Source organism: Protopterus annectens, chromosome 11.part0 (genome assembly GCF_019279795.1).
Source record: "Protopterus annectens isolate FY-2018-M chromosome 11.part0, PAN1.0, whole genome shotgun sequence".
In the NCBI taxonomy this organism is placed as follows: Eukaryota; Metazoa; Chordata; order Ceratodontiformes; family Protopteridae; genus Protopterus; species Protopterus annectens.
In genome coordinates this window covers 853,185,517-853,207,439 of record NC_056745.1, presented here as the reverse complement: position 1 = coordinate 853,207,439, position 21,923 = coordinate 853,185,517, and the positions used below count along the sequence as shown (strand labels likewise).

Below are 21,923 nucleotides of genomic sequence, written 5' to 3'. Positions count from 1 at the left end.
GATATTCATGTCAGCCACCTGGGTTGGGGATAGGGTTCTAGCAAAATCATCACTGATGGCTGCAAGAATGACAGCTTTCACCTCTTACAGAATAAATGGCCATCAATGTTTTTTACATTGAGAGGGAAAAAAGCAGGCTAATAGAGTTCAAAGACCTGATCATCAGTATGTGTTGGGGAGACAACAAGATAACCAATGAACCAACCAACAAACCAACCAACCAATCAAAAAAAAAAAAAAAAAAAACAAGCAAAATCTCATATGATTTGCTATGTCTCATAAATGATGTAAGTCGCAAAAAAATGTAAAATGTGTTCACGCTCACCGAAGCACTGGATTTCATATGAATAAACTGCTGTTCCTGATTGCTCCTCAACACTTATTTTAATTTATTAGTTTTAGTTTGTAGTGTTGAAAATGTGAATGTTGTCATTTGGTGTACCACAAAGTGCATCTAGTGACACTGAATTTATATTACAAACTTTTTTTGAAAACAACCTTATTAAATTTCAAATATAAACAAATATTTACATAAGATGTTCATAAATATTCAATTTGAATTAAAAAGGAAACATAAAAAGAAAATTTATTGATCAAACATAAAGTGTTTACAAAGACGTCCACAAATATACATTATATGAATCTTGGTATACATTAAGAATTTCATGAGTTGATAGAATGATTTTCTAATAAATCATGTAAATTGTTCCTTATATTATATGGAAACGTGTTCCTGATGGATCTTGATTTAATGGTCAATAGTTCAAGATGACAAACCAGTAAGACTTTTAAATTCAAGGAAAGAGGGGGAAGTATCAGATTTCCAGTTTCTTGATATAACTTTTCTGGCAACTGCTAGTATAGACCAAAGCATTGAATACTTAGCTTTCTTAATGCACTCAGGTACAGGTGTGTTAAATACAACCATAGATTTAGAAAGTGTAAAATTGTCTGAGAATAAAGCTTGAAGAAAATTATTAATGTTTTCCCAATAATGTTTTAAGAACATACAATCGAAAAACATGCGGGACCAATCAGCCTTCACTACTGTTTTACATCTCCGACATATATTATCCTTTTTACTAAATGTACTTATTAAGTAGACAGTTAAAATTTTTCTATACATAAATTTCCATGTAGTCTCCATTTAATGGAAGAAGTAATCATTTTAGCTGATTGTAATACAATGTTTCTATCTTGATTATTAGGTTGATAGTTATTAATTATGAAGAAATAATTCCAATAACTTTTAGGGTAGCTAATTGTTTCATTTCTAATTATATTATATATATATGTGTGATAGTTTACCTTTAATAGGAGATTTATGTTGTGTGGACAGAATCAGATAACATAGAAGTTTAGGTATTGTTTTTTAATTATTGGTGACATTAGATCAAATCTGGTTAAGAAAAAATATCTACAAGCTTGTATGTTTAATCATAAATGTTTATCTATTTCAAATTCAGCTGTCAGATATTCTAAAGATTTCAATTAATTTTTCCCATCAACTGAGACCAATATGTTAGATTCTTATCCCTAAATAGTACGAGTTTTGAGTAGTTTGAGGTAAAAATAACTCCTTGGGTAAAGGCAATGGGGAAAAGAAGAAAGGACCAGGCCTTATACACTGGAAATCTATAAATAAAATTCATAAAATTATTTAAGAGGAGTAGCATATAGTTAGATTTATGTGTCAGGTGATTGTATGTGGCAAAAAGACTTTTAATAACCAATTGAATGCATTATTTACTATTTGTAATTTATGGGTATTTGAATTATTAAATGAATCACAAGATAATATGCCCAAAAATTGTTTCCATTAAGTGGTATATTCTGTATCTATAAGAAGGGATATAGATTCAATCACAGATGAAATTGAATATAATTCCAAATTAGTTAAACCTATATCCCCATCAGACCAATCTTTCATATGGTAAGTTAATGCTACTCTGGGTTTATTTGGGAACCATAAGAATTTTAAAATCATCAAGATGAAACTTTTTATTATTGATTTGGGAGGAGGTAAAGATATTATGATAGACTATGATTATAATTTAAGTAAAATGATGCAAGCAGGCTACAGGAACACTCCAAAACACACTTTATTCCAATAAAGTAAGCACTTTCATTGGAGAAAATACTCCAACTTCTTCAGACTAAAAATACATGAAACACTGCATTGTATTTAAATATAAACTTTTAGACCAGGCAGCCAGTGCAAAGGCTTAATTAATTATGATGTCACAAATAACATCAAGTGCTTAATTAATGGATAAAAAACCTCACAGCTAAGGTTTAAATTCTTAAAGTCACAGCTAGACAGGCTTATATGTTAGTAATATAAAAGTGATAGATAACACCAAATTAAATATTTTAAAAACAAAATTGCATTGCCAAAATAAAATAAAATAAATCAAACACAATTGATTCTTAAAGAGGAAGGGTGAATATTATATCTATAAACACCAACATTTATAACATTAATCTAAAATATTTAGCTGTATAAAAACTTGAGATTAATCGAAAGTATGTAACCAACTACCTAGCAAGTGCTTTTATTTTCAATAAGCATTTAATAGACAAAGCCTCATTCAGCCCTGGTAATAAATGGACTATAAAGAATAGTTGGTCATTTCCGCCCCTTGGTACATAAAGGATACCATTCCATTTTTGTACCACAACATGAAGGTTTACCTTCTGTTGTAATAAGGGACCAGAGTTCTAATCAATCCATTAGATTCCTGACAACTTTTTCCTTGGACTCACAGCTCATTAGAGATATTATTAGTACGAATCAGGTGACAGTAGTCTTAGGAAGATTTTAGGACAGGCCCCCCAGATTACCTTTATTAGAGGCTTCAACCTGAAATGCCTTGTTGAGAGGACCAAAAAGGCAGTCAAAGGGCGTCCGGGCATGTTCAAGTGTGGCTGACACCCTCAATGTAAACACATTAAAGTAACTAACAAGATAAAAATTAGGGGCAGAATACATTACATTGATGGCAAGTTTAATTGTGATTCCCAGGGAGCAGTTTATGGGGCCTTATGTGACAATTGCGAGGTGTACTATATTGGTAAAACCGAAAGTAAGATCAAACAAAGAATTTATGAACACCGATATAGTACTAACAAAAATTTAATTAACAATGCTTTAGCAAAACACATTTTGGAATATCCTAGCCATAGATTTTCATTTGGAGTCTTACAGAAAGTAGAGCACAATATAAGAGGAGGCCCTTGGGAGCTCAGACTGGAAGAGTCCAAATTGGAATGTCAAATTGACACTTCAGCCCACATATTACCAGGGCTGAATGAGGCTTTGTCTATTAAATGCTTGTTGAAAATAAAAGCACTTGCTAGGTAGTTGGTTACATAGTTTCGATCAATCTCAAGTTTTTATACATCTAAATATTTTAGATTAATGTTAGAAATTTTGGTGTTTACAGATATAATATTCACCTTTCCTCTTTAAGAATCAGTTGTGTTTGATTTATTTTATTTTATTTTGGCAATGCAATTTTGTTTTTAAAATATTTAATTTGATGTTATTGATCACTTTTATATTACTAACATATAAGCATGTCTAGCTGCGACTTTAAGAATTTAAACCTAAGCTGTGAGTTTTTTTTATCCATTAATTAAGCACTTGATGTTATTTGTGACATCATAATTAATTAAGCCTTTACACTGGCTGCCTGGTCTAACAGTTTGCATTAAAATACAATGCAGTGTTTCATGTATTTTTAGTCTGAAGAAGATGGAGTATTTTCGCCAACGAAAGCACTTACTTTATTGGAATAAAGCGTGTGTTGGAGTGTTCCTGTAGCCTGCTTTCATCATTTTACTTCAGTTTTGCCTTTTTTCATTGTTGGTTTGTATGATTATAATTTAGTTGGATAATATATTTAATGGTTTTAGTAAGTGTTATTCCCAAATATGTTATTTGATCTGCTTGTGCTTGATATTTTGTAAATTTATTATCTAATATGCAGTTACTTGTATAAATAGGAAGAATTTTTGTTTTACTTTTGTTGAAAATCAATCCAGATTTCTTTTGAAAGTTTTTCATAGTTCTAAAAACAGCAGAAATGGAAGAATTACTTCCCTTCAAGATGATAAGAAAATAATTGGTGAATAGCTGTATTTTGGAAGTCTCATTAGTACTTAACTGGAAGTCCTCAATTTCTCAATCAATTCTAATTAGGTTAGCCCAAGGTTCCATTATTAAAGTAAAGAGTAAAGGTGATAAGGGATAACCTTGTTTGGTCCCTTTGGTTATTGGTATTTTTTGTGAGATACTAGTAATCTATTTTTATATAAGCTTGACTTCCTATATAAAGATGTGAAATAAGGCTTATGAAATTATTCAAGAATTTTAACTCCTCCATTAGTATAAATATATAGTCCCAATTAACAGACTCAAAGGCACAATTTATATCAAGACTTATTAATGTTAAATTTTTATTTAAATTCTTTGCAGCTTCAATCAGAGTAATAATTATTTTTATACAATCGTATGCATTTCTTTTTACAATAAATCCTGTCTGATCTTCATCAACCAAAGCTGGCAGACATATATTTAACCTATCTGCATATATGGACATAAACATTTTATAGTAAATGTTCAATACTGAACTTAGTCTGTATGAAGAACATTTTGAGGAATCCTTATTAGATTTGAATATTGGAGATATAAAGGTATATTTCCAAGAGGGTGGGGTAATAGTGCTGCTTTGAGAAATAATAAAAACTTTATGAAGTAACTTTAATGCTATTTTTGGGCATCATCTTATATATTTCTGGAATGATTCCATAATTACCAGGTACTTTATTTTGTTTTAGTTTGCTAATTTGATTTTGATGGTCAGTGAAGGAGATATGTTTATCTATAGATGCAGCTTGTTTTTCTGATAATCTAGCTTTAGCATATCTTTTAATGAAGGCTTTAATTTTCTCTTTTGAATCTGCTATCTGGGATTTCTGATTAATATTCTAAAAAATATTCCTAAATTCTATTAGAATATTCTGTAAGTCAGAAACCATATTTCTTTTTTAGGGGAGAAAATCTCATTATGATTGAGCTTACTAAGTCTTTTAGTTTTGTTGGCTAATATATTTAAGGATTTAGGATTAGTTGAAAAGTTTGTGAATTTAAATTTCTCTATATTAATCATAGTTTTATGATTTAGTATCTCCAAATATTTATTATTTAACAAGATGATTTCATTTTCCCTTTCTTTTTTATCTGTATTTTCCCTGTTGTTAAGCTTTAAGTTGTCTAATTTAATTTGTATGTCTTATAATTCTTCTTCCAAAGTTACTTTTTTATTGTACCAGGTGATGATTTTCCCATATAAGTAGGCTTTTAATGCATAGCATATATATATATATATATATATATATATATATATATATATATATATATATATATATATATATATATATATTTCAGAGGTGTCTGCAGTGGTATTCAAAGTAATAAAATTTAGAATTTCTGATGTGAGGAATTCTTTAAAGTCCTTTAGTTTTGTAATGTAAGAAGGGATTCTTTTAATTTGAATATTACATGCTGTATTGATTAATAACTCAAATGTTATGGAATTTTGGTCTGATAAAGGGCAGAAAATGACCTTTGTTTTAGTTAGACTATTAATTAACTCATTGGAAATAAGAATGTTGTCTATTCTAGAATGGGTACCATGTCTATGGGAATAGAAAGTAAAAAATAACAGGTTTGGTTCAGCAAAAGTATAACTATCTTTAAGATGGTATGAATCTTTCAAGAGTTTAGCTGACAATAAAATCCTCCTTCTACCAGTAGTATTTGTGTCACTATCATTTATTATACAGGTAAAGTCCCCCTGCTATTATAATGTTACCTTTGGATAAATGCACAATCTGATTTAAATGTTAACTGTATTCATCCCAATTCTTGGTATCCAGTAAATGTTTATAAGTTAAATATCTTCTTATTCATTTCATTTGTAACAGAACAAAACATTCCCTTATCAGCTTCGTAAACTTCTATTATCTTAGGAAGAGATATCACATTACTCCACAGTATAGCTACCTCTTTTTTCTTTTGAGAATGTTCTGAGCTTGATAGTACAATATATGATTCAGTATTTAGTTTAGTTATATCTTCTTTTATCAGATGTGTTTTTTGTAGAAAAACTAAATGTGATTTATGTAATTTTAGATATTTGAGTAAATTTCCCCTCTTGCAAGGATTATTTAGGCCATTAATATTAATGGAGATACCTTTTAAAAGAAACATAAAATGGTATTTATATTCATTAGATATAGGTTGACCATTAATATTCCTTTTGAAAATATTGTAAAGAGAGATCCATCAGGTATACAACAACTAATAAGAAACAATAACTCAAATGAAATCCAGTTTATAATGACATTTAAGCATAATACAGTGAACATCTGTAAAAATTGTATAAAGCAATAGTAATGTAAATAGATACATTTTAATTTACCCACATCCTTCCTGGAGTTAGAAACTCCCAATTTGAGTAGCATTCACTACCCAAATTAGCCACCTGTCTAATAACAACATCAATTCAGCAACTGCCAACATAGATAATTACACTGAGTATATTTTTATAGAAAACAATAAAGAAGTTCTCATCAACTTTCATAAATGTTTAAATTGTAAAGAACATATGGATTGAAATTGTACTTATCAGGTAATAATAAATCAACTCAGATTAAATTAAATATCTCAATCTTCCCTAGATAAGAACACATATCTCAGATTATGTTTTAAGCATACTATTACATAAAATATAGTAAAGAGTTCATATGTTAAATCAGTCTGCATTAAAGAAGAAAGATTAAATGGAGTATGTATTATAACAATAACATACAAACTAGCAAAGTGATCTTGGTTATAAATTTCTATCAAATAGGAAAACCATTTGGCTTTATAAAATTAGAGAGAGTATAAGCGCTGAGCTATATAAATCTTATTTATCTACAATAGTCATATATGCTTTCAAGAGTTCAAAACAAAGCGCCTATGTTAAGAAAGGGAGAGAAAGAAAAAAAAGTAATGATAAAATATGATGGTGTCAAAATGAATATTAGTATTTCTTTCTTACTTGTCTGGGTTTTATGTGAGGGATAATATCTCAACTGCCACTCCAGTATTATTATAATAAGTTGATTAACAACCCTACTCATGAGACATGAGTTCATATTCTGGTTTTACATCTAGACCAGAGATACTATAATAAAATCATGTAGCGTCCATAGACTTGTTTCAGTCCGTTACACTTCCTTCTTTATGATTATGCCAACAGCAAAACAAAGAGCAAAAAAAATATTATAGTAGGATCAAATTTATAAAATGAACAATCTAACAGAAATCTTGAACATTTCCCTTTTGTTAATTCCCCCTTTTTTCTTTCTTTCATACTGTATAAAAACATAGCAACATCTTTTAAAGCTCACCTGTGTTTTGTGTCCAAAAAATGGACACCACATACAGGAACCAACAGTGAAAATCATTTGGGTTACTCTATAAGCAGAATAAAAGCTTGAACCTATTAAAGGAAAAAAAATGACTTTTCATTTTTTTAACTTAATTTTTTTCAGTAGTTTCCAAGTACCGTTATCAGCTAGTCTTTCAAAGTATAGTTATCCCATTCTATTTCTTTGATTTTGTCAATAATTTTGTTTTAATAAATGTAAGAGCAGCATCCAAGTCTTCAAAAATTTTGGGACCGTCTTGCAGGAATATTTTTAGTCTGGCCGGGAACAACAAATTAGTTTTTATTTGGCTTTTCTTTACTTCTATAACCAGTGGCAAAAAAAAAAAAAGTTTTCTTTTAGCTATAACCATTGGAGAATAGTCATTAACAAAGCATATAATGTCATCTTTTATTTTGATAGGAGCTTTAGCCCATGCTGTTTTTAGAATCATTTCTTTGTCATGAGCTGTTCTTATTAGTTTTGGAAAATACTAATGACCTATGAGCTCTTTTGATGCCATAAGATAAAGCTTCAGGAAGATCAAGTACTTCATGCAGCCATGTAGTCCGAAAGTTTATGAAGTTGTTACCTTTAATGTTGTCTGGCAAACCGAAGATTCTAATATTGTTTCTATGTAACCTATTTTCTAAGTCATCAACTTTTGATTGAAGTAGAGTATTCTGTTTTAATAAGAATTCTATGTTATTTTGTCCTTCCTATAGTCTGCCATCCATATCATTTAAAGCTTGCTCATTTCCACTAATTTTGTTTTTTTTTGTTGCTGAAGGTTCTCATGAAGAATTTCTATCTGTTTTGAGCAATCCTTTTTAAAGTTAAGTCCATTTTGTCAGTTTTCACCGATAACTCTTGGATGTTGGAAAGTAAGGACTGAAATTCCTTTTTGAATGTAGTTTCTTGATGGTTAGCTTTAGACAAGCTCATTCTGAAGTCAAGTGATGAGAGAAATTATCAATTGTAATTTTGACAGGAAAAAATCAAAATTTCACAGATACCTTTAGATACTATCACAAAATATGTTTAGTAGAATCTGTTATTGTATAAAAAATCTTAGGATTTTTTTTAACAAAAAATCTTGTCATAAATAAATTGAAATGACAGAGCTGAAAAAAAACTGCTGTTATCTAGAGCACATCTTGGCCACACCCCCATATTACAAACTTTTGAAGAAAAAATGGGTATTTTATTTACTAATATTAGTACTATTGCAGTCAAAGACTTACATTTTTGTAAGTATAAAAGATTGACGAGAACTGCCCACGTGTTAGTACCCTGTTGTTTGATAATGCTGTATAATACATGCAAAGGATGCATATCATATTTCTACAATATTTCAAAAGAGCAATATTAGTATATAAAAGGTATGTTAGATAGCAAATGTGAGTGGCAAAATGTTGTGTGCCTTTACTTTATGTATGAGATGGCAGGACATTTGTTTTCAGGTCACATGATGTTTACAATATTAAAGCAGATATGATACTACAGAATATATAATATTCAAAAGTACTTTACCTAATAAACATATCTCTGGATACCTTCATATTATACAACATATTTTAATATCAGATTTTAACCAATTTCCAAGCTTGCTTGATTGAGACTTTTATGGCTGAGGTTGTAAGCAGATGTGAACTCATTGTGTAACCACTTTTGGCTACTGCTTTTCATGAGGCTCTCCTTACAGCTTAAGTAATTTGGATGTACTTGTAGTACAGATTATGCTGTCTAATGTCAACTGGGGGAATTTACAGCTGTTATAAATGATACATAACTCATCTGTCATATAATTTGTAGACTTAAAGTCACTTGTATTTCACCACTCACATTGCTGCACATACACAGACACACACGCACCTGTTCTGAAGTAGTTACACAGACACAGTCATAACATAAAACATTCACTCTTTCCTGTAATTCTCTTCAGCTGTCTCTTTAGATTTTACATTGTTCATACCTTATAGATCATTTTTTTCCAGTTTTGAAGCAGTCTCAGGGCAGTGTTTGCTCAGAATGATGAAGAAACATCCCAAGGAGGCTATTTATTACTAAACTGAGTGGACCCTGTAGGATGCACTTCAGACAGGTCCAGCATTTAACTGGAATGTGTAGCAATGCAGAACAACACCAACAACATTTAATATGTTTCTACTTAAATGTAACATGTGAAGCTAAAAATAAAATGCCAAGAAGACATGAGGTAGGACTTCAACTACCTCATATTGCTGTCTGTTGAAACAACAGGCACACAGGAAAAGCAAGTAGGCACAAGGTACATTTAATATATATGTTTTTCCAGTGTAACCATACTTCTTTTAAACAATAGTTACAAATTACATAATAATCTATAAGTATAGCTTAGTTTTGATATATAGGTACAGTACATTTTGTTATGTCACATTATAAGACTTAGCTGAGAATAAGAATACTTATTTCAGGAGCCAACGGAGATAATCCTGTTCTGAAAAATATACTACTTTAGGCTACATGACACCTTGTATTTTCTAACAAGCATGCTCATGTATGAAACTGTGAGTTAATGGAATAAAAAATGCAGGAGGGCAATATGGTTTAGAGAAGGAAAAAATGTGAAGGGGGGCAAAATATGAAAACTAAAAGGAGTTGGATCATGATATAGCTGTGGAATTGTTTTATAGGAGATATTTGTGAATAATTATCTGAGACAGATTGGTTAGTGTCTGGGGATTTGGCAGTGGTGGGAAATTTCTAGGTGGCACATCATATTCACAAGGTCATATTAAAGAGAAGAAAGAGTCAGATGACTAACATATTATGCTGGCTCCTTCACAAAGGTGTTGCTATTGGAAAGAGAAGAAAGTGCAAAGTGGGTTTCATTTGCTATTACTTTTTTAATGCCTGTGCACATCAGTTTTGATGTAAGTCCTTTACTGTCCATTACCAGAGAAACAATATCTGAAAAAAACTTATGGCCACTAGTCCAAACAGCATTAAATGTTATTGCATTAAATCCAAGGGCACATTTACTGCACTTTGTATGAGGGGAAAAGGTGATGTAACTGGCTTTATCCATACCTGAGGGAAAAAAAAAAAACTTAGCTTTATTTTTCTAAAGCACATGGGGGGATTGATGAAGGAACCACAATGTGTACAGTTCCAATTGCACATCTCAGTACATTTTTGGTATTCAACAACTGCCCTAACATAATGTTGCATTGTGCGGTAGCTTGAAGACATGCAGCATTGTGTAACTGTGTAATATTGGCCGTGTTGAATGATAAAGAGGTTGTCCAGTGGGAGAGGCATATGCTAATTAGCAATGGGTTTCTCCCCGAGACCCTCTTCCAGGAAGGTACCTAAACATCAAGTGATTCAAGAAATTTCTAAGCCAGGTAGATCAGCATGGCCAGCTTCACCACATTACTGTACTGAACATGGCCGAAAGGCTATGTTTAAATATTTACCAAGACTATGGTTTTGAGGACTTGGGGTTAGGGGACCCACTAGACACCAATATATATACTATATATATATATATATATATATATATATATATATATATATTATGAATTGTTTATATATATATATATATATATATATATATATATATATATATATAGGTCTACTGAATTTTGTTAACAGGCCCAAATGTTGATGTCCACAATGTCAACAACATGAACAGTGACAACATGCTCTGCATGTGGTCCCCACAATACCTGATAATTAGACATACTAAAACTCTGAGATTGCACAGTTTCAGGGGAAAAGCCATTTTCCCCAACTCCAGGAATTGTCTGATCTCATACACCTGTTGACCATCTATACAATCAACTGAATTTTTTCGAGTAAACCGATGTTGATCATATTTTAATTTGATTAAATTCATATATATATATATATTATGGTTCCCTATTATTTAAGCAAATGTTCAATATTGCAAATTCCGCTTTATCAACAGCTAAATGTTGAAAAGGCAAAATCCCATATATTTAAGCAAATGTTCAATATTGCAAATGCCACTTTATCAACAGCTAAATGTCAAAAAGGCCAAATCCTAAAGACACGGAACAGTGATTTTTATTTTTCCTAGGGAAAAAAAAAATGACTGGGCCGTTTTCAGGAATTTGTTGTTTCCTCCACTGTGGTGTGATCTTGGAGTTGGTATATTTAAGTAGTTGGGGGTGTGGGGGGCATAGACGCCCACATCGGAGGTTGTGGGGGTAAAACCCGCCACTTTATTTTGTGTTTTTTTTTTGGACCAGCAATGTTTTTTACTAGGAAAAAAAACGCTGTTCAGTTTGTTCAGGATTTGGCCTTTTCGACATTTAGCTGTCGATATAGTAGCATTCACAATACTGAACATTCACTTATTTAATAGGGATGCATATAGTACATAGGTGATTACTTGGAGCCTTTTTTAAGCCTAGCCGTTCTTCTCCAAAGGTGAGAATTAAATCCCGTTCCTTGTCCTGTGAGGTAAGGAACCATTAAGCCAACCATTCTTTTCAGAATGCCTGGCTGGCTAAATTGAGTTTTTTCTTAATCCTCCACTTTATTTCATTAGTCACACATGGCTGCATCCTATCCCATATCCTCTTTAGTATATTCATCAATTCCCTTCTCCCTGACATCAAGGAAACTAACCTGATACTGTTTGCTGATGACTTGATGTCCTTTCACTCAGTCACAACTATAAATCTGTACTTCTGAGACCAAAAAACACTCTTAGCAACCAAAAACACATGATTAACAGACAAACAGATAATTCTGAATATTAACAAAGCCAGAATAATGTTCTTTGAAACTGTCCATAAACTGAATAGCAGGCCACCTACACCAACATGACCACCCCCTTCTTTCCAATAACCAGCTTATTCAGCATGTACTTTCCTTAAATGAACCCTAAATATGTCAATTCATATAAGTGATCTAAAGCAAAAATGAACTCTACTGTCTAATGGTTGCAGCATGATATTCTACTACCTAACCACTGCAGGCAGGAATGCTATTGTAAAATATATATGACAACTACAACTTCAATATATTCTTCACCTACTGTATATTTGTTCCCAAGGAAAAAAGAAAACATAAAGAACTTCAAACCCTCTCCAATAAAATATGTCACTTTATCCTTCTCACACCAAGAAGATAATGACACTGCATTACTCTGCTAAGAACAAAGTGGCTATTTGCTCTAAATCATGCAGATCTTCTTCTCATCTGCCTAATGCCAAAACCTATATACAGTGATCTATCTCTCCCTCTAAATCAAAAAACATTATCTGTATTGCTCCCACTTAAACACTTCAGTAGTTCTTACCACACCAAATAACTCACTTTCATTGACTCGCTATACCTTCTCCATTCTAACACACAACTTCAGGGGTTCACTCTAAGCACTTTCCACAATAAGCAAAATTATACATTAGAACAAAAGTTACTTCAGCTCCTTATAATCTGAGTTTCCAGGTCCTCTTTCAATAACCACCTCAATAACATGCTCCACCTACTCTCTGTGCTCGGTTTCATATTTGCAATGTTTCTCTCTGACATTGACCACAGGGCTATTAAACTTTTAGCTAATAACCAGACAAGGACCAAATGTGAGAATCTAACCCTGTTCCTTGTGTCTGTATGGTAAATACTTTACCATTGTGTGTGTGTGTGTGTGTGTGTGTGTGTGTGTGTGTGTGTGTGTGTGTGTGTGTGTGTGTGTATATAAATAAATATATGTATATTTATATGGAAGTCCAACAATTGATCGAAACTTCATCCCACTGAATGTCAACTGACTGAGCACAACTTATTGTTCAGTAGTACATAAAAAAAAAATCAAAAGACAAACACAAGTTGTATCCTCACAACCCCTGCTAATTATATATACCAACTCTGAGATTGCACTACAGTGGGTAAAAGGCAAATTCCCCAGTTCCTACTATACCACAATCTTGCATGAAACACCTGTCAGCACATTTGATAAGCTGATTTTCTATCAGTTGTGCTGGCAGTTTTCCAGGTATATAATAAATTGCCATTGAACAACTTGTTGGTAACCCAGTGATATATATCGATATCTACCTATCTTTTTATCTGATCACAAATCATTAAAAAAATAATTGCAAATAGCTTTTGTCAAAAAGGCATTTCATTCAATCACATATCATAGAAAATACAGCGAATGCTCTATCAAAACTCTACATTTGCAGGAAGGCAAGCCCACTTACCCCCCTTACTTATATATACTAACTCCACAGTTACCTAACCTTCCAGAAAAAGGAAAATGAATTTCTGATGGCATTCAAAAAAAAAAAAAAAAACTTTCAGTACAACTTAAGGTTGGGCGCTAGCAAAGTATAAATTATGCTTTAGACTAAATTGTCTAGCATCACCTGTTATCTTAAACCACACCAGCACCTACTATCCATAGTCTATAGTTTTGAATTAAATGTCATTCAATGAAATGTGTTTTTGGTTAAATGAGTTTTCAATTATTTTTTCAGCAATTTGTGCTTAGATAAAAAGACAATTAGATAAAATGATGCTTTTCACTAAAGCAGCGTTTTCGCATAGGTATGCCTGTTGTGCTGGTTGTACTACAGTGCAGATAAGGGAAAATTCCCTTTTCCCCACTGTAGTGCAAACTCGGAGTGAGGATACTAAAGTAGGGTGGGGGGGTGCAGGGGGGTTTGCCCCCCTGTGTAAAAGCAGATTTAATGTTTTTATTTTTTTAACACACTTTAGCAAAAGCACTTTTTCAGTGAAAGTGCTTTCATTAAGTGTGTTTGGTGATATATATATATATATATATATATATATATATATATATATATATATATATATATATATACATATGTAGTACTGCTAAAATGCTACTTCTATGGCCTCTTACACTTAACTTTAAAAAACCTTAAAAGATTAATGCTCAGTACTGAATAACTTTTCTTGCTGTACAAATTGTTTCTCACATTATGTACTAATGTTAAGCCACTTTTATTGGGTTTGTAAATCTTACTTTGCTGCATACCTCTTCACTCTCTAACTGCCAGTCATGAGCGGACAGGTGATCCGCTGTGGCGACCCCTAACCGGGAAAAGCCGAAAGAAGATAATGATATACATTTGAGTTTCAGACTTCATATCCTTCAGATAATGCATGCTAACTCAAGTCCTGATATTCCACCATCTTTCTAAGTTTATAAGAGCAATATTTAAAATATGCCCCTATTCCTGGACTTTTGACCTCCATTAATTTTGGCTTTGTCCAGATTTATTGTGCTAAGAGGTTGATAGGCATGCTTTGTTGTACTTTGATTGTACTTAACTTTCCTGTTTCATCACTGTTATACTTCTACATTGTGCCTGAAATTGGCCAGTTTTGGATCAGACCACTGCCCCTGGTCAGAACATAAAGTATGCTAATATATTTTCCTTGTTCTATGGTGGAAAAGTGAAGTTATTTAACGATTACAGCATCAGTAAAATGAATCTTGAGTATTATAATTACATGTCAGGAAGTGGTAAAAATGGTTCATTAGAACAGCAATATGTGATGATATATACATATAACTCATAAGAAACATGTAACCTTCAATCAGTAAAATATTAGTGTTAACTGCAAACTGCAGTTGGCACTTAGGGCACAGAGTTTGTTATAAAGATATGGCTGAACATCAGCATAAGTGGAGCTATCTGCAATTAAACATACCCAGTGCTGTATTTACCAGTACTTCTTTCTTCAGGTAGTAAATTAAAATCCTTACTCACCAAGGGCAGACGTTTTCTCTTCACATTTCATAATCTGGAAACAGTATCCTATTCTTATCTTGGGGTCTGTTGTGAAACACCAGGGTCCTTCTGCTCCATCTGGATTACGACAGTAATTTTCCCTCAGATCCCTTTCCAAAAAGCAAATTAGATAATGGAAAATGCAGTACTGTAAACATAAACATAAAATGAAACAACCAACAATGTGATCACAAATGCACAAATAGACTTCTTTTTCTCTTTTTCTTCTGTTTAGAAAAAATGATACATAAGCCTTATCTGGAAAAGTATTCCTCTGACCTTTCTGTTAATATATTTTGACAGCTGAGGACCACTTGCACCCTCCTTTATGCAATGCCTACCACGATGTCTACCACATAAGCTACAAGTCAGAGACAACCATCATACTTCTATAATAATAATTATAAAACAAAGTGGTTACATACAAATATGACATCAGCTACTGCAGCAAAACAAAAAATGCAAAATGTGGAGAAGTGAAATAAAGGGATGTTAATGAAAAATCACAAAGTATCATACGGAAGGGCAAAAAATTAGGTTACACAAAAAAGGCATAAGATGAAATGAAGCTGACAGACAAACTTAGGAAGGGGCATGAAACTGTTTAGGTATCTTGCTAAAAAAAGGTAAAGAAGAATGAAAAATGTGAAGGAGATAAGAAGGAAAATTACTGAGCAGAATTACCAAATAAGTACTTTGCATCGCTGTTTACAAAGGAAAAGAAAAGTAGGGTGCCATCTTGTAAAGCTGCTACGGTAACAGTCTGAAGACATTAGCGCAAAGTATTGAGGACAAGTGAATGATAATGCAGACTCACCAAGATAGTAAATCATTTGGAAATATGTCGACAGAGATAATAGTCGAGATCTTTAACAGATTGCTAGCTAGTGCAGAAATGCTGGAAGGGTAACACCTTTGCACGCATGAAGGAGGGTGTGTGTGTATAAAAACAAAAACTGCTGTCTTAAAAAAATCTTCACAATAATATTCGGTATGCACTGATGGCCAACAGTAGGTAGAAAGATAATAGGCTCAAAGTTTAGTGACTGAAATGACAACAAACTTATAAACTGGCTTACTCTGTCTTTAAAGAGAATGCAATTGCAGACAATAGCGAGGATACCACGTTTTGCATGTCAGTGGACAAGCTATTTATATACTGATTTCATCCTACTCTTCTATCTTTTATGATATACCATTTTCTCCTTGTGTAACTAATTTGCTTAAATTTGTTCACACCTTCTGTTGAACTGATTTCCTTAGTTTTTTTAAGTGCTTAGAAATTCCCTTCATGTTTCTCCTTTTCTCCTTCCCTCCCTCCTCTTCCTCCCGTATGTTATTTAGTGACTTAGTTACCTTCTTTATTTCTTCAAATGTAATGGGGCCATTTCTCAATCAGTAAAAATGCAATGACCAGTCAAATGCTTGCATGGAAGGCTTTACAACTTTTGCTACTTGCTGGAATATGTAATTTGCAGGTCTATATATGGCCTTAAGACTGAAACAACTGACTGCATTGTCCTCTTCTTTTACCCACTGCCAAACAAGGAATGCACAGGTATACGTGATTACATGACTAACAAGAGAAATGCAATTCACAAAGCAGGCTGTTAGAATTCTCTTAGGGATTTCTTTCGATAATGACAGTACTCTTTTGATGGATGGACCTCTGAACATTTTATGCCATGATGTGACTATAGCACTCCTAGCATTCTTGTGGTGGTTCTTTTAGGGATAGGATGCGTGTTACAACATGCACAGCTTAACTAAAATCTGTCTGCTAAAAGACTTGCTGACAGTCACTGATTCACCTACTGTACAAATAGACAAGACACTGCATTCACAAACACACACACACACACACACACACACACACACACACACACACACACACACACAAACACACACACACACACACTCACACATGAATACATATTTACATACAGATACCCACATACGTGCTCACAATGCTTCTGCAGTATCTCTTAGAAAAGTGATTCTCAGTAAAGAGCTATAAATGTTTCCATGTATTAGTATAACATGGCAGTGACCACATCATACTGCCATAACTTTACCACGTACCATATGTACCACTGTAACTGGCCGAAACTCACAAACTGTATACATCTAAGTTTAAGCTTACTACACCTTGGGTTCACAAGCTCAGTCCAGTTTTATATTGATATGTAACACACACCTTCGCTCACTGCTGTTGTGTACAACTCTCAAAATTTCACTTGTGTCTCTTCTCTTTTATAAAACTTGCAGATATTTGTAAACTGGGAACAAACTATTAGTAATTATTTTCCTTTGCAGGCTGCAATCATTATAGCAAAGTGTTTTTGAAAATTAACTGATCACATTTATGCCACTTGATTTCCTCAAATGTGCTTATGAATGGCAACTTGGAAATTAAACTAATTATATAACTGAGCTTATTCGATGATTTGTTCTAACCACCAACCTTACCCATACTGATTCATTAAACTCACTATTTTATCAACACATCTGTTTGAAAAGTGTCAGATTGTAACCTATCTCTTTTTGAAATGTACAAAAGTTAATTGCTAAGCAGGTCTAATCCATGTTACTTTACAAAAAAATTATCTGATTAACAAATCTTTATTACTGTCTCAAACGCCAGTGTGAGCTACAAGGTTGTTTCTTGTAACAAACTATACAATTCTGTCAAGTTTCTAGATTCTAAATTGAATATACTCTTTGCTATTTTAGACATGCTACACCAGAATTTATTCAACCTATTAGCTGTCACATTTCCACACAGTGAGTGTTTAACATGTCTATATACAATTAATCTAGCAGCTTATTTTTGTACGCTACTTAAAATGTTAAAGTTGCTGCTGAACTCAGTTTTTTTCTGTTTAATATCTCACTGTTCCTCACTCAGGTATACTGGGCAGTCAATTTGTTTTTTGTATTGGGCCCTTGTTTTGTATATGCTACTCATTTAATGACTGCTGTTTACAGCTGTATGCTTCTGAAAGTTAAATCATGCTCTGTTTACCATGTCTGCTTTTACAACCCTAAAATGTTATTTGCAAGTGCACATACTATGGTTTAAATAATGAAGGTCTAAGTGACCAGCTTAATCAGTTGATGAACATTCCAATGTTACAATATTATTCTTTGCTTTGCGGTCTTATCTGAGGCCAAATATGAGTTCACTTCCAAAATATCTTGTAATATAAATCAAATTGTCATAGAGAATTTTATCTGCCTTTTAAATATCTTTAATATGTTGAACATTTTCACTCTTTGTGTAATTTGCTCCATTGCTTAGCAATTGTGATGTGAAGAACTTGTGATTCATATGTCGACAACTTTTTTCAACAAGACATTTTACTTCAAAGAACACTTGCACATTTACCAGTTACCAATAACTAGAGATTTGTTTTGATTACTATCACTGCCTTCTACTGTGCCAAAAGCCTTATGTCAAGTAAAACAAGTTGTTTGGACTGGTTCTATTTTATTTTATTTTTAACTTGGGCGACTAATTATAGTTTCAGCCTGGGATGCAATTTACATTATGAAAAAAAAATCTGTTTGAGAAAGTTTCTAAAATCTATAATGCCTTCAAAATGAGACATGATTTTAGTAGTTCAAATTTTACCACTTTTTTGTTGGAAATGAAGGGCATTTCACCTTCATCACTTACTATTGCTCTAAAACATCAGTATGCAAATAAAGTTAATGTTCTTTAAAGGGAGTTCAACTAAAGTAATATTGAGACGTGACTCACTGTGATGTTCAACTTCTGTAAAGCTTTAAACAGTAAGCAAATCCAGGTGTGTGCGTGCGTGTGTGTGTGTGTGTGTGTGTGTGTGTGTGTGTGTGTGTGTGTGTGTGTGTGTGTGCGTCTGCATGTATGTGTGCATGCGTGTGTGTGAGGCGTGTGTGTGTGTGTGTGCATGTGTGTGTGTTTGTGTGTGTGTGTGTGTGTGTGTGTGTGTGTGTGTGTGTGTGTGTGCGCGTGTGCGTGTGTGCATCTGCGTGTCTGCATGCATGTGTGTGTGTGTGTGCATGTAACATGCATGCTGTGAGCGTGTGTGCATGCATGTGTGTCTATGTGTGTGTGTGCGCACATGTGTCTGTGCATGCGTGTTCATGTGTGCGTGTACGTGTGCGTGCTTGTGTGTGTGTGTGTGTGTGTGTGTGTGTGCATGTATACATGCATGTGTGTGTGTGTGTGTGTGTGTGTATGTGTGTGTGTGTGTGTGTATGTGCATGCGTGCATATGTGTGTGTGTGTGTGTGTGTGTGTGTGTGTGTGTGTGTGTGTGTGTGTGTGTGTGTGTGTGTTTCATTATTTGGCCATCATGACTGTCAAATACACAGTTATGAAATAATGCCAGTATTAATCTTTTATTTAAACCATAAGCTGCTTTTTGAATCTTGGTCTGACTTTTTGATTCACTGCACTTCTATACTGCCTTGTGCCTTCCACTACTTCTTCTAAAGTATGACATCATGGCAACACACAATGAAAAGTAGTAATGAACAAACCATCCACTGCTTTACACAACCATTAATCTCATTTCATAGGTTCATAGGGTCGTACTAGGCCTACATTCAGCTAAAGAGACAATCAAGAATCTCAGCCGTATCACCCTGGGAGATTAACAGTGTCCAACATTCTGCTGATTTTGCCCATATATTCTAGATGAATAATTGGGATCAGCCATCCTGTCATCCAGACTATTTTTAAAGGTTGCTAAGGAAGTACTCTTTTTGATATATAATGGGAGACTTTTCCAGAGAAGAGGAAATTGGTTGGAATATGTATCTGCTGAGCCAGCTGGCTGTTAGTGTGGAAGCATGGGTTTATATTTTTATAAGTAAGGTGCTTGGTTTACCACCGGTCATAGGTAGACATGTTCAAAGAGTGTAGGGTTTTTTATAACATGCAAGAGATTTTAGTCTATGAAAGTATCTAAAGGTACTGAGACTTGAGGTCATTTTGATGTGATAATACTGCAGTCTCTTGACATACTTTAGGAGCTTAACATGGTATATGCTGAAGGAGGCATTACATTCAATGACAGGCCTAACAAGGGAGGAAAACAGTGAGACTTTAACTTCATTGTACCCTGAGGAAATACCTCAGAGGATACACTGTGCAAGGTAAAAGGATTTACCCACAACAGAGATGTGTTGGTTAAAGGAGAATTTGTTATTAACGTAGATACCAAAATCCCTGATGATGTGGTCAAAAGAAGGTACCAATTGCACTGAGAATACAGTAAGAGCTCAAGTCTATAGAAGCCACTGAATGTAAGCTAAACAGACATAATCAACTCAATGGGTGAAAGGCACAGTAAGATGCATGACTTTGTAAGAGGGCAGAATGTGCACTGAAATCAAAAACATTAATTAGTATATCAAAGCGAAGTTTCTACTGAAGAGGTAGCAATGATTATGCCAAATGTTATATTATTTTCATTGCTTGATGCAAACAAGGGATTTTAGAAAAATCTAAATGAATGAACCAAATTCCAAACACTGTATCTTCAATGCATTTTTGGGTTGTTACATATTATTAAGTTCAAGTTTTGTGATCTCTAGAAATGTTCTATATGGTACTAGGAATTACAGATGAAGGGTGAGATGGAGTGGTCTGCATAACATGATATTCTAGTCTGGTGTGCTACAAACCAGAAGTATGAGGTGTTTATAGTGAAACTGCTGGATGACTGAGATCTCAGGTTTTAAACTGCAGTAAGGCCAAATGCATAATATGTATTGTCCCAGTCCCCTTCAGTAAGTCACATCACATCAAAATGGCATTTGATGACCTTTATTAACTTCCAACAACATAACTTTATTGCATCATTTCAAAATGTTAATAACAACATGAACATCATTGTAACCACAACATGTAGCATCCTTGCAACTGGACACCAGGGCAGTGTATCCCCGCTCACCTTGGCTGAATAAGCAGCACCCACACAACTGCTCACTTATTCGTACTAATCAAAGCAGCATCCTACCAGTTGCTTTCATCCCCCATACTCCTTGCATCAACACCCAACACCAAGAAAGGGAACAGAGGAGGGACAAGCCTGCCCCTCTTCTCCACCTAAACATCCACCTCAATAACTGTGCCATCCAAAATGACCCCCCCCCCCAAAAAAAAGAAGGTAGAGAGGGTGGGTAGCAAGATCACACCTCAGTCTGATTTCCTGTCCCAGTTACATTCACATAAAACCCCCTAAGTACCACCCTCCACCTACCTCACTTTCTCTAAACTTCCCCATATTAAATGAACCCTTCCCATCCAAGAATCTACTTAAACCGTCCACTACTTCCTAACTTTACCATCCTTCCCCAAATCAAAACCCCATAACCCCATACTAAATTATCACTTCAAATCCAAGAATATACTTAAACCATCCACTACTTCCTAACTTTACCATCCTTCCCCAAATCAAAACCCCACAACCCCATGCTAAATTATCACTTCAAATCCAAGAATATACTTAAACCATCCACAACTTCCTAACTTTAACATCCTTCCCCAAATTGAAACTCCAAACCCCCATTTAACTCTAACCCCGAAACACTGAATATGTCCCTGGACAAATTGGTTTGTTCTCAAACCTCATTTGTCCCGGTCCCCTTCAACAAATCACATCACATC

General features: G+C 33.7%; 1 protein-coding gene across 2 annotated transcripts in view; it reads right to left on the bottom strand.

Moving 5' to 3' along the window:
- HGF (hepatocyte growth factor) overlaps positions 1-21,923 on the bottom strand; it is a 1,211,563-nt gene that overhangs the window by 378,062 nt on the left and 811,578 nt on the right. For both annotated transcript variants that reach the window (XM_044088269.1, XM_044088268.1), the window contains exon 9: positions 15,243-15,373. In XM_044088269.1, the coding sequence (XP_043944204.1) occupies positions 15,243-15,373 (131 nt within the window). The remainder of the gene's footprint in view (positions 1-15,242; positions 15,374-21,923) is intronic.